General features: G+C 41.6%; 1 protein-coding gene across 2 annotated transcripts in view; it reads right to left on the reverse strand.

Moving 5' to 3' along the window:
• cacnb4a (calcium channel, voltage-dependent, beta 4a subunit) overlaps positions 1 to 14,605 on the reverse strand; it is a 34,954-nt gene that overhangs the window by 12,351 nt on the left and 7,998 nt on the right. Inside the window, exons 1-4 of one of the 2 annotated variants that reach the window (XM_008432342.2) lie at positions 11,666 to 12,100; positions 3,028 to 3,147; positions 2,513 to 2,635; positions 1,566 to 1,693 (exon numbers count right to left, since the gene is read on the reverse strand). In XM_008432342.2, coding sequence (XP_008430564.1) covers positions 1,566 to 1,693; positions 2,513 to 2,635; positions 3,028 to 3,147; positions 11,666 to 11,710 — 416 coding nt within the window. In that variant the 5' untranslated portion in view covers positions 11,711 to 12,100. Of the gene's footprint in view, positions 1 to 1,565; positions 1,694 to 2,512; positions 2,636 to 3,027; positions 3,148 to 11,665; positions 12,101 to 14,605 lie in introns of those variants that run through there. The other variant, XM_008432335.2, reaches the window with a different exon arrangement.

The following is a 14,605-nucleotide window of genomic DNA, read 5'->3' on the forward strand; positions in this document are numbered from 1 at the left end:
AGGTCTGAGCCACCATCAAACCTGTTTGACTACATCAATGGTTTTCGTCGCAGACTTTTCTTGGCTGGCAAACTAGCTTCTGAGAATCTTAAAAAGGCTCAGAGGAAAATGAAGCGATGGTTTGACCAGAAAGCTGAAAATAGAGTGTTTCATCCAGGAGATAAGGTGCTTGCCTTACTTCCCATTCAGRGTTCACCTTTYCAARCAAAGTTTTATGGTCCGTATTCTGTGTTGAGATGGGTGTCACCACAGGACTATGTGGTTTCTACCCCAGACCGTAAACGACCAACTCAGCTTTGCCATGTGAATTTATTGAAGCCTTACTTTGGTTCTACTTTGGAAGAAAAAGAGGGCAGGGCCCACTGATGCCGTAACACTAAATAAAAATAAAGATTAGATTAATCACCGCATGAGTCAATAGTCCTGGCTGTTCACGGTTGAACACCGGGGGAGTTCATTAAGCGAACCGAACTCTATTTTTTGCAACAAAAGACTCACAAAAGCAAAACGGTCTGAGCTGCCAGGTCTTTAATCTGGCAGCGTCGTCTCAGCATCACTAATCATCTTGTTGGTGAAAACCCAACAGTCCCATCTGATGGAAAATTCTGCGATGGCTGCAGTCCAGGAACACCTCGGCGAGGCTGGACCACACGGCGCAGCCTGGCGGCCGTCCAGCCGACTTCTTGCTTATGTGTCGGTTTCACTGCCAGCCTGGGCTCCCCGTCCCCGAAGTGTTTCTCTCCTAAACACAAACCCACAACACCCTGCCCTTCCTTCAGACTCTCCGTACCCCTGGTAGCGCAGCATATTACTGTGACAATCTTTCAAGTGTGGGACACAAGCAGAAAAATGGTCGTATGTTTTCCATATTTCCAAGTTAGCCACTTGAATTCCAGGATGACGGCCATATTCTTCAAGATGGCTGCCGTTTTTGAGCCTTTGAAACAAAATGTCACCCATTTCCCATTTTCATGACGTGGTCGTCCTAATGGTTAGCATTAGCTTCAGCTAACATTTTTTATTAAGTGCTTAGCAGTTTAGTGTTAGCTAAGATTTTAGTTTAGTGATCCTAACTTTGTGGTCTGCAATAACTAGCTATTGATGATTTTAGTACAAACATATACTCTCTATTGCAACCATGGTGGCCATTTTGAAAAATGTTAACCAGAAAATATGACTTCTATCATTCAAAACATGTAAGCTAAAAACAAACACATTCGTCTAATTGGTGATTTAGTGCAAAAGTTAATTTTAATATAATAACCGTCTTGAAATGATTATCAGTAAATTTGATTTTTATGGGTCCAGTTAGGTATGATTTGACACCAGATGTATTGATCTGTGATAAATAGTGTATAAACTTTCTTTAATGAACATGGCAGACATCTTGAAATTTGGAGTTGCTAATAATTATTCTTTTCAAAACAGCAAGCTCTAGGAAACATCTGTGCCAAAATTGGTTCTTTTTTGCTGAAATGCTCAATCATCTGCTGCAGTAATTGCTACCTGTCGACCTTTAGGTAATCTGCTGCCCCTCCTGACGTCTCCATCCGTCCGATGCTCACCTGTGGAAGCGTCCTCGCTTCTGCTCCTGCTGCAGCCGGATGTTTTCCAGCTTCAGCGGGCTGGGAATGAAGCCGATGTCGCAGCCTTCTTTCACCAGGCGGCCGATCCACCAGTCGTTGTTGTACTTCTGCGAAACAAAAGGGGAAAAATAAGCCGGAAAAAAACAAATTTTTTGCAATTATGTTTCAGTTTTCATTCAAAGAAAGAGAAAGAGGTATTCACATTTATTTAAAAAAAATGAATAAATCATTGTGAACAAATGAGTCACAGTTTTAGATTTTCAGCATTCAGTTTCATAAACATTATGGGGTGATGGTTTAAGAGAGGAAAAGTGAACAAAACTTAATTTTTTAAATGAAAATACAATAATATTTGGGTCCATTTGGGTCCAGGTGACAGCTACATCATTGTCAAATTCCCTCTGTATGATTGTAACTTTCTAGCTTCCTCAGTGTTTAAAGCCTTTTGTTGTTGTTTTATGATCTGACCCTGTTATAAACATCTCCACAGCTTTATCCATGAGCTTTCTGTGCGTTTCTATGTCCTCCTAATGCTGTTTGTCTCTATTATTCTCCTCACATTTGACAATTGTGCATTTTTTTTGTTAGCATATGACATGAAATCCAGATAAAATGTAGTTAGCTGGATATGAACACCCCTGCAAGACAGTGACATTTGGATCCCATAAAAATATGGGATTTCAGTCCCATATTCTTTATAGCTGGGCGTACTCCGGTGTTTTTGTGTGAGGAAGAAAAACGCAGGTGTTCAAATATCCATATCCTTATTTTATGAACATAGCAGCTTTATTATTTAGTAATAAAAGCCTCACACAAAACCCATAACCAAAGAATTATAAAAGTAGTATTTGGTTGAAAGCGTTACAGTTTGGAACAAGTTCGGCGGTCCGCAGGTGACGCGATAACAAACTGCGCGTGTCGTGAACCTCTTTGATGTGGAGGAAGTCCTTGGCGTCAAACGTGACGGCGGTGCCGGGGACAGGAACGTCCTCCTCCAGCGCTCCGCAGTAGTTCACATTGGTCCTCACGGCAAATGCTACTGCTTTACTCTGTGAAGTGAAAGGAAATAAAAGTTAATTATCGTCAAATTTGGCTCTCACTCCAAGGCCAGAAAGCTCGTTTAAAACAGAAATAAATCACAGTTTGTAATAACTGCTGCGGTTAGCATGACTGAAACTGATGTTGCAGGAACACAATGATTTTAATTTAATTTAATTTAATTAAAACAGGACTGAATCCTGAAGTCATTGAATTCATCCAAAACAATTTAAATTAGAATTTCATACAAACTTAAGGCATAGGGGGGACATATTCTCCATCTCTTCTTCTAAAACTGTAAAAGTCCGAACATTTGTAATGATCTACCAGACCTGCCGCCCCGGCCTGCAGGAGTTTCATATAAAACTCGATTGCCTTGTGAAAAATCCCAGTTGAAACTAACCTTTGCCCTCTCGAGCTGAACGGTGGCCTGCTGCTCCCTCTCCTGCCGGCCGCCCTCCTTCTCCTCCTCCAGGGACACGTCTGAGTCAGACGGTCGGCTTGTGTAGGAATCAGCTGAGCCCTGCAGAGCAAGCAGGGAAAGAAAGGACATCCACCTGTAACTGGATGCAGTCAGAGGTTAAAAAAAAAAAAAATAATAATAATAATAATAATAACAGCGTATGAGCACTATAAGAGTGATACAGATTGACCTAGAGGAGGTAAGTATTGTGCAGCTGTGACTGAATCAAAAGCGTTCGTCTGCAGACACATGACCCGACAAGAACCTGTTAATGAAATGAGCGCAGAGGCAGAGCAATGAGTGGGGGTGTTAATGTGTTTGTTGTTTTTCATGGCTGGTTTGTGTTATTTCTCCTGTGGGATCAGAAGAAGATGGATAGTAGATGATAAATCGTCTGGACTGAAAGATTCAGACACTCTTATTTTTCTGAACATTAAATCACATCCACCAAGGGAATTTTTTTCTTTCTTTTTTTTGCTTCATAGAGTAACTTTGTGGGTATAAATAGTTTTTTAAAGTTACTTCTTTGTGAAATCCAATTATACAGAGACAATCACTGAACAAACATTTTCAAATTCAAATGGCTTAAAGGGGCAGATTTCTGAAGTCTGAAGCTTAATAAGACCAAACTTCTCATGTTTTTTTTTTGTCAGTTAGAATTAACCAAAACTATTTCTATTTTATAAACACCAGAATAGGTGGCTGTTTTGTCAGACTGTGACTCCCATACACACATTTACTTGTTGTTCCAACCCATGTTTGCCTGTTTAACTCCATCTAAACCGCATGAATCTGTTCCTGTCGGTTTTGTACCTCTGTTTTGTGGTCGTTCTGAGTCTCTAACAGGGACTTAAATAAGAAATATGCCCCACACTTTGTATTACACCAGACTGGTCAAAGCACAGGCGGTCCTGACTCGGTGTTGATGTCTGACTGGACCCTGAAGCACCTTGAGTTTTGAAGGCTAATTAAGCTAAATTACAGCTAAAGTATTTCTACACCTCAAACTGTCCCCATCACAAACTTCACTGTATTTTATCAGGATCGTTTAAGACTGACTGTCACAAAGTAACCTGCAGTTATGAAGTGGAAGAAAAAGGAAACATAGTTTTCAACCATTTTTCTAAACAAAAAGCTAAAATCTCATCCTTTTCTTTACAAAGGAGTTCAAGTTCAGATGGAGTCTGTGAAAATGAACCTGCTCAGAGGCACAATTTCTGTTTAATATAATGTTTTAATAATTACCACAGTAGCAGTACAGCATTAACAGAATTAAGATTCCCACAGAGCAAACTGGATAAAAACACAGCCTTGTGGTGAACATCAAGCAAAATACACCTTTACAGACAAGAAAAAAATGAATCGATCAGAGAAAACATGAATCCAGAGGGACTTTTTCACAAAACACTGATCCGGTTATCTTATCCGTTTCTAAGATTGGCTGGGTTGTTGCTGCTGCTTTGTGACAGAAAATCTGCACTTCACACTACAGCTGAATAATTACCGGATTAGCATAAACACTGAGCAGTTTCTTCACAGTCAGGAGAACAACTAGATCCTGTTCTAAGCTACAGAAAGTTTCTTGGATCCAACATCAAATTTGTACTCCTGACACACGGGTGTGGGAGGAGGTGTCACTAACCCTTAACATAGACATGCACTCACCTGCCTGGTTATAAGGCTCATTCAGACAGAAAATGTACTTGTTAACATGCACATATAAATAGGCCTGTCACGATAAACATTAAGTCAATTAATCGCATTATAAATGAAAAGAAACTCATTAATTTTCTTTTGCTTGATTTTTCTCTTTTTTTCTCTCTCTCGTTTTACCAAAAACTGAACGATACAGGTATTCAGTCTGGTGATTTGGTCTCAACTATTTCTTTTTTTTTAAAGACAGTTTTGCCTACAGAGACGCCATAATTCATTTTATTTATTGTTTCTGTTGCTCTCAATAATTTCCTTGGATATTCCAAATGTCTTCCGATTGAAAGAGCATCACAAAGAGCAGGAGCTTCTTAGACATAGAGACTTTCAGGATCTTGAAAGTCATCATTGATATATATATAGCATTTTTATAATGACTGAATGTAACATGGCTACCTGATTGTGCTGTAAAATGGCACCGTGTGGCTGGAAAATACATAATGGTGTCCCTTTAATATGTCTATCAGGCATTACCCGGACTGACAGTGTTCACAAATTTTGGAAATTTTGATACAGAATAGACGGGAGCAGAGAAGACTGATGAGTTGAAAGGCTGCTACACCAGTATGACTGTATGAAGAAGATGGAGGACCTGTGGAAGCTTTAAAACCCCGAATAAGGATCCCTCAGCATCTTATCGCAATTAGGACACGATGAGGTAAAACGAAAGCATCGAGGAGGCAAGACAACAGGTGAAGGGAGGGTTGCCATCCTCTGAGGCACCTGAGAACTGAGAATCCCAGGTCAGACATACGAGTCCATCCCAGCTGAGAGGTGAAATTGTTTCTAAAAATGAAAACCTCGTTAGAAAGAGGAAGTTCTAAAGTATCTTCTGTAAGTCTATAAATAGGCGCAGATGCACAAGTACGTACGGTGCCTATCAAGAAGTCAGGATGCACCACAGCAGCAGTGATCCTTGAGATGCTTGACCCTAAGATATCGGTTGTCTTTTATGTGGGGCTGTCCAGGCTGTGGGAAGCCTCCACTGGGCAGACTGGTCACTGTGGCAGCTGGAACAGTTGTACAGAGATGAAAGGACAGAGATAAGTGCAAAATATAGCAAGTGGTCAGAGCAACAGCCACAAACAAGCATATTATTGTCAGTAAAAGCCCAAGACATCAGTATGTGCTCCCTGCCACCCAACCGGAGCGACTTAAATATGGTAGACAAGAGGGCAGTCGCGAGAGACGCAGTAGGAATGTTAGGAAGGAACGCAGAGAGCTCAGAAGAGCAAAGGGCTCAAATGGGAAATAAAGAGGTTGTGGAAATTCAAAGCCTGTGTGGTGCAAGCAGTCAGTGAAGCACTTGGTGCTTCGTTTAATTATGCCAAGCTATAGACTGCTGTAATGTTTCTGTTTCTTACAATCTAAATTTTAGTCCTACTCCATAACCTGGCTTACACTGACTTATCATCACAAAGTCTTTAAGAAATGTGATCTTCACTGATGAGAGTACATCTCTTTCTTCCCAAGTGTCCGCTGCTGGTGCCATTAGACAGTGAAAATTATGGCCATGTTCCACTCACATGCCTGAATGTGGAGTTTGTGACGCTTGATGCAGTCACACAAGCAGGCAGTGTGTGTGTGTGCATGTGTGTCTGTGCGTGTGTGTCTGTGCGTGTGTGTGTGTGTGTGTGTGTGTGTGTGTGTGTGTGTGTGTGTGTGTGTGTGTGTGTGTGTGTGTGTGCGTGTGTGACTGATGGTGAAGACAGTTGGGAACAGATGGCTGTTTCCAAATTGCTTAAACATTGCTGAGATACATACCATTCAGCCGGTTAAAGAGCAGCAACAAAGCTGTTTGTCAGTTTTCTGACTAAAAGGGTAAACTCATTTCCTCTAAAGTTATGGTAGTTTGAAAGATTAAAACAAACAAACAAAGCAAAAATTCATGAGGCTAGGTTTTCTGGTTCTCCTTCTGGCCCATCAGACCAGGTGGATTCTGGTTTCCGTATGGTGGATGTTCAGCATCCTGCCTCCTAAGCCAAATGGTTTGAAAAAGTGCAGTGCAGCAAAAAAAGCTCACCTAACAGATGATAGCACCATCTGCTGCCTGTGTGCATGCAGCCACATACCCGGTTCGTCATAAAACATGAATAAAAGCACGTATCCATAGATGAAAGCAGAAATACACAACACACAAGATTTAATATTTTGATTTTTTACGTAAAAAAAAGAAAAAAAAGAAAGAAAATTAAAGGAAAAGGACATCAGTCTTGAACAGTTTGGCACCGCTGTAAACCTTTACAAACATGACTCAGGTTAGCAAATTTCTGAACAAAAAAACAATGAGCAGTGATCTCCACAAATCAGTTTTTTCCAAAAGAGCGGTGAAAAAACAAATAAGCCTTAAGACGTTTGGTACAAACCATAGAGAAATGTAGTCGTTACATTTTGGATCTGACTGAACAATGTGTCACTGAATGACTGGATTGCACTGATTGTATTTATTGTGTGTTTTGGTGTAACTATAAACGTTATTAACATATTTGTTGTTGACATTTGCTGCAAATTAGCGCTCTCTCAATAAAACGAGTTGAAACTGAGTTGAGTTGAGGTAAATACGTGGATACTGTTGAATAAATGCTGCTAAAGCTCCATAACATGTGAGGATAGGATGGAAGTTCACATTCCTGCTGAGCGACATACAGTCAAAAGTACAATCAAATTATTAAGGTCAAGGCCCATTTATGTGTTTGAATGGCTTAGTCAAAGCACAGACCTCTAAAACAACTGGGAAACATTGCTAAGATTAGAAAGCCGATGCTCACATCCACTCTCCATCCATTCTGACTGAGTTTGAGCTGTTTTTGGAAAGAAAAGTGAGGAAAATCTTCCATCACCCTGTTACTCCTTTGTTTGTCTATAACATCAAATTCTGATGAAATACTCTGAAGTTTGTGCTTGTAAGCTGACAAAAGAGGGAAAAGTTGCCTTTCTGACAAAAAGAGACAAAAAGAAAAATGTGTAAAAGAAAAATCTGCTATAATCTTCAGCAAAAAATCTCCAGTACACACAGATCTTGTACAGCTTGACCATTTTCTTTGTGTCATTCGTGAAAATGACATATTACGTCTCAGTGTTGGAATGTGCAGCTTAATTTTCTGTTCACGGAAACATATAAACAAAAACAACAAATGTTTATCACATCAGAAATAATACATGGTGCATTGCTTCAAATTCTGCCCTGCTTATCAGTCCCAACCATATTAAAATCATCGTCTTTCTGAGCAGAACGGATGTTTGGCGTGAAAAGAAAAATAGACGTTTTGTTTGCACGATAAAGTTAACCCTTTCTAAGCCGTAGTCTCCATGCCAAATGTCCTGAGTTTGTGTTTGTGACAGTATTCTTCTGTTTGCAGATACATAAAGTGGATAACTTCGGACCCCTCCTCACCTTTTTCCAACAAGTGCCCCTTTTGAACGCGGAAGCCTTGTTCAGAGCCGGATACGTGGCTTTGTGAGAATATCACGACTCGGGCAGAACAATAACTCGATGAAAAATGAACGCCACAGTGGATGTGTGCAGCAGTAAGTCTTTAAAACCAGCAGGTCGGGCTGGAAGGACAGGGAGAATTAATGCCTTGGTTCGGGGCTTCTTGGCATCCCCGCTAATGATCCATTCAGAGCCAGGGGAGTCTTTTCTTGATACAAATAACTGTTATTTACAGCCTCATTACAAATGAAATCTATAGACCGGAGGACTGGAGAGAAAAAGGAAGAAATAACCTCCCCTCCCCACCTTTGCTCCCCACCCTCCCAACGCTACAGCCAACTAGACGATCGCCTGCTTTATTTTTAGACAACAACTACTTCATTGCAGCGCCTATAAAAAGTGTTCACCCACTGGCTGTTTTAACATTTTTATTGTTTGTACGAGTTAATCACCATCAATTAAACGTGGCTTTTTTTTTTCTTTTGCAAAAAAACACAAAAAACCCCTGTAATGTCAAAGTGAATACTGATTTATTTTTTTACAACAAAATAATTTTTAAAAAAGTAGCACCAAATAAGTTACTCCATAAATATTCACCGTCTTTAAAGCTACTGACCTAATTTAACAGAGGTCCAGACAAATGGTGCTTACTCACAGTAAGTGGTATGGAGACCTGAGTGCAGAGAGTTTGTCTCAGGTGACTGTAGCATAAAGACACCTCTGTCTTAAAGTCCATCCATTGGTTCATCTGGAGATTTTTGGGGGGGTTTTCTGTTAAAAAAAGCCAAAATATCCATCCATCCATCTATTTTCTTGCACCCTTGTCCCTTAGTGGGGTCGGGAGGGTTGCTGGTGCCCATCTCCAGCTAACGTTTCGGGCGAGAGGCGGGGTACACCATGGACAGGTCGCCAGTCTGTCGCAGGGCAACACAGAGACACACAGGACAAACAACCATGCACACACACACACACTCACACCTAGGGGCAATTTGGAGAGGCCAATTAACCTGACTGTGGTTAATGTTTTTGGACTGTGGGAAGAAACCGGAGTACCTGGAGAAAACCCACGCATGCACAGGGAGAACATGCAAACTCCATGCAGAAAGACCGGGGCCGGGAATCGAACCCAGATTCTACCAACTGCGCCACTGTGCACTATGTTGATCATAATTGATTTTCAAAAGCAATAAGAGGGTAAAACATCAAAGGGGCTGAATACCTTTTTATAAACACTATGCTGGTACTTATCAAGAATTTTTTTTATTTTTGCTGTAACTACAAATGGCTTTTAGCTCTTCACGGTTGCTTGCTCGTGGTCGAACTTCGCAGCTCCTTCCTGCCTTGCGCCGTGATAAACTCCTGGCACCATTTACCCATGAATCAGTGCGATGATGTCAGTCCGAGCGCATGTCACTTTGGAGCATTTCCAACGTAACTATCGTCGACTTCAAGAAAGTCAAGTGGGCGGTCTTGAGTCCGTCGGCCGACACACTCGAGCCTTATCTGTGCAGACGCCACGGCTCGGCGTTCCTCTCTCTGAAAGCATTCCTTCTGCCGTCACGACCGGCAGCAGCCTGGAGGTCAGAGGGGGCAAACGTCTCCAGGTCTGGCCTAAAAACTGCCACGGCGCCTCACCACGGGCACCTCAGCAGCTCGAGTCGTAGTACAACCACTATCAGCGAGGGCAGCAGGCTTCCTATTTTACATAATAGCTGTTGTAAAGATGAGTCATGCGTTTGTGTATGGGTCAGTACAGTAGTGGCTGTAAAACCGCTCTGTAGTGCAAATACCCCCACGTATATTTTCCTACAATAACGCTGAACTCGATCTGCAGTTTCCTCCTCAGAATGTCAATGTGGACTGTGATCCTGGGGCCACAAATACAAAGAGTGTCAGTGACAAACCTACTTGTGTCGTATTTAGGGGTATTCCTGACAATCCCTTTAAGATAAATTACACAAAAGCGTTTCCAGATTGGGTTGATCAATTAGTAACCAATGATTTTCTGTTTCCTTTGGGGTATAAATATGATGTCACACACAGGCCTGTTACTTTTAATAGACCGGAGCAGGGTCTGTATTTATTTTGCCACCATGGTGAAAGTGAACATTAAAAGTAGACGTCATCTGGGGTGATGTGTGGAGGCGCAGGGGTAAAACACAACCCTCATAAGGAGGCCTTAGTCCTCAACGCGGCCGTCGCAGGTTCGATTCCCATTTGCTGCATGTCTTCCCCCTTTCTCATTACTTAAATAAAGAGAACTAGAGCCAGCAAAACCTTTGAAAAGAAGCTGTGAACTCCACATGTCTGGTCTTTATCAGTGAATGAGGTAAAACACCAACAGCAAAAGTGTGTAGAAGTTGAATCAATCAAGTTGAGGAAAGGGAGTGTGCCAAGAGAAAACCAAAACTAACCTTAAACCTTAAATAAACCATCCCCAAGGGTAAGCATGATGGTGGCCGTATCATGCTATGGTTGAGGTTCTAAAATGCATTAAGGTTTGTGGCTGTAAGTGACAAAGTCTAACATTAACACCTCACAAGGAACTGTGGAGTCTTTCCTGTTCATTAGCTGTTGTTGCTTTCCTGCCTCCTCACGGACAAGGAAAGTTTTATTTCCCAAGAAATTTACTAAAGAGCACCAAATCCTGCCTTTAGCCTCCTGAACTGGAATATATAAGGCAGCACCTCAAGCATGCTCCATTAATTACCTCCAGATCCCTGCAACCAACACGTAAGGGTTGGTATCGCCAGAAATCTTGGTACCTCTTGTTTGTTTTTTGGCTTAAAAATTACATAAAATCCAGTCCAAAATAAATAAGAAGTGTGACCACCTATAAAACGTCTCTAAGAAACAGGTACTGTATGTACTGGGTGATAATGGGCCACATTCCCTCTGCCTGTCATGTTCGGGATGCGGCCGGAGCGGCAGGTGGGATTACAGAAGGGTCTGAGCCTCAGCACGCTCTGCCTCGGCGGGATTCCCTCATCCTTTCCTGCCGCCAGCGCCTCTGTTGCCTTTGGGAGCATTTTTCTGCCACTCTCAGACATGAGTATAACCCATATCCCACATAGGCCTTTTTGTTTCTCAAAAATCGATAACTATGCTTCTGTCTTTGGATCAAAAGGAAAACTAGAGTCAAACCGCTTTACCAGATGTTAGAGATTTCAGCATTGACTTGAAAACCACAGACAGGAGGAGAAGCTGTCATTTGGTTGAAAGTACAAAGTGGGAAAACTGGCACACCTAAACACCCCCTCTGATCCCTCTGTTCCCAAAGAAAGATGCATCTTCTGCTTCCCCTTTGAGTCTCGTGGGTGTTTCTGCGAGGTCCAAACCAGTCAACGACAACATAAGAATGTTTCGGCTTCTGTGCCGCAGACCGTCCCCCCAACCCCTCGCAACCCCGCAACCCCCCAGACCCCGTCCACTTACCGCCTCCGAGTCTTCGAAGCCATGGAGGTAGAGGTTATCGTACATGGAGGACCGAGATTCCAGGAAAGCGGATCCCTAGCGCGAAAGACCTGATCCGGAGAGGACGGATGAGGAGGAGAGGGGAGTCGAAGAGCGCACCAGTAGCTTCTTTCTCCACATGAAGGTAGACAGCGCTGAGCCCTCACCACAACAGAGAGGCAATATACAAAAACAAAACCCCAAAAAGGTGGAGTGCTTTTTCCTTCCTGATGCGGAACAGAGCGTCAATGTCCACAAGTGGAGCGAGCGTCCGTTCCCATCATAAGGCAAGACTGGTTATCCCCCAATTCACAAGAGACCTGACGTTTTATCTGCCTTCAGAGCTCTGGTCTCTCCAGTCAATCCCTTCCTCCCTGCACTGGCTTATGGCAGCGCTGGGATGCTGCACTACCATTGGCTGACAGAGACTCCAGTCAGCATGGCTAGGCTGTGAGTAAGGAGGAGAGAGACACACACAGAGAGAGAGAGAGAGACAGAGAGAGAGAGAGAGAGAGAAAGAGAAAGAGAGAAACGGAGACGGGGGTGTCTGAAGCCTAAGAGCATCATTAAGCAACAAGATGTGCATGTGTGTGCACAGAGATGTAACCGTGGATGTGTGTGTGTGTGTGTGTGTGTGTGTGTGTGTGTGTGTGTGTGTGTGTGTGTGTGTGTGTGTGTGTGTGGTAGTCTCTTAAAATAAATAGCCATTTGCAAAGACTGACATTTCATTTACACATGCAGAGGTGACGGTGGCTGAGGGATGATACTTTAAACAGGAGCCAGGGCCGACGTTATCGGTGCTGCTGGAGTGTTTCAGGAACCACTCACGTCTCTGCAGCTTCACGGACACAACGGGGCCGTTAAACCAATCCATCAGCGGCGGCGGCGCACAAACTGATCACATAACAGCACATCGATGCACACGAGCTACTACACACACCTAAGAGTGTGTACGGATTGGCTGTTTATATTTGCAGCCAACCCCAAACACAGGACAGGGGAGAAAGCTGCTCCGATTACAGGCATTCTGAATGACGTTTTCAGTTCATCTGACCTTCCATCATCTTAATGCTGACGTAGCTAATAATAGAAAAACAGTTGCTAGTGATATGGAGCTCAGAAAGCTGGACGTTTTGCATATTTCACTTTTAAACAAGGGTGATAAATAGAGTTGAAATCATCTTTTATCCCAGAGATTGTGTGCTTGTATGAGTCTTGAAATGTTTATTACCCTGAAGTATTTGTGACTACCAACTGATGTCAACATCTGTGAGTAAATGTGAAAGTACATTTCTTTGCAGTCTCATTGTGAGTTTAGAAATTATGCTTTTTTAGCCGTTTTCACATAGAATGCAATATGTTGAATAGACAACTCCTTTCAGCTAGAAAGGTAAATTTATCACTTGTTTTGGGACTCATTATTTCTTCTAATGTAAGTGATATGGTTCGACATATTAGAATATTCTTTTCTCAACAAGACAGATTCAATATTTTAAAACTACTTTTCATGTCTGTACTCGTTTTAGTTCAGCTGAACAACTTTATTCGACATAGAATGGGGTTGGAAGCTCCTTGTTTTGTTTTTGTTTAGGTTAAAGATAACATAAAATCCAGTCCAAGAATATAAAAAAAATTAAAATAAGAGGTGTTTTCACTAAAGCCTAAGAGGGGAAGCGAGCAATTGGTTTTGTATAATGTTTACTCAGAAGAGAAGAAGAAGACAGAAATAATGAAGTTATTTTTTCACTAGAAAATCAATGCACTTTTTTGCATTCTTCCTATAACTAAAATATAAGCTAGACACACTGGAAAAGCTGCAGTTTTTTTTCTTTTAGACTATTCTTTTAGAAATGTCTGGCCTGTGATTCTGAGAACTAATATATGTATATAATATTTAATCCTACTTTAATTTATGCAAGAATCCCCATTACGTGAAAAAAGTACTTCTTCAAGCTGATTATTAAACACATTTGAGACTGACCAAAAACAATATCTTTCAGTAATGACACAGAGATGTGCAAATATTTAAAGGATGAAAAGCTATCTGAACAAAAAAAAAAACGTGGAAATAAAAGCTGAATTAGAGTGAAAATATAATTTGCTTTCCGCTCATTTTGTAATATTTTGAGCCAAAAGAAACATATAAACCTCAAAAATAAAAACATACACGCAACCAGGACCTCTAACTTGCTGTTTAGCTATTTAAATTCAAGTGAAATTGGATCCCAGTTTTTGCACGTACAGAAAAAAAAAAACAAAAACAGAGCAACAGCACCCTCTAGTGGCCGTTTGTGTTAAGCGAACTAAATCAAAATTTAATCTTAAACTCTGCATTTTGTCCTTTCCTAAAACATGTAACTGACATGCTTCGGCCGAAACAATCAATCTGCATTTCAATGTGGACAGTAACTCAGAGTTTCCAGTTATTTTCAGCTTCTGACAAGCTTGAGTCCTTGAAGTTTGAAGCTTAGCCACTACTGGACGTTCAAACAGGATAGTAATCCCAAAAATACATCAAACGTTGTTTTGAAATGGATAAGGCAGGCTAAAATTAGGTTCCTAAGTAAAAATAAAAGTTGGCTACTGACTTAAATGCAACTTAACTCTGAATGTCTTGATCAGACCCACGTGAGGATAACTGTGCGGAGACGAATGTTCAAAGACGTGGAGTGGTAGGATGCGCTCACGGGTTGGCGATTCGTGGTGTCAGTGATCTCCAGTGGCGGAGCTAGACTTTTAAAGTTGGGGGGGCCAAGGGGGGGCCAGGACTACCTCTGGGGGGGGCAAAATTTTAAATGTGTGTGTGCACATATATATAATTTAAAAAAATAACCAAACTGAATATTTGGTTAGTTTTTAAGCCCCTCTGTCATTTGATATGTTATACTTTAACTGGCGCACATGGAGACATGATAGACTTTA

Source organism: Poecilia reticulata, linkage group LG2 (assembly GCF_000633615.1).
Source record: "Poecilia reticulata strain Guanapo linkage group LG2, Guppy_female_1.0+MT, whole genome shotgun sequence".
In the NCBI taxonomy this organism is placed as follows: Eukaryota; Metazoa; Chordata; class Actinopteri; order Cyprinodontiformes; family Poeciliidae; genus Poecilia; species Poecilia reticulata.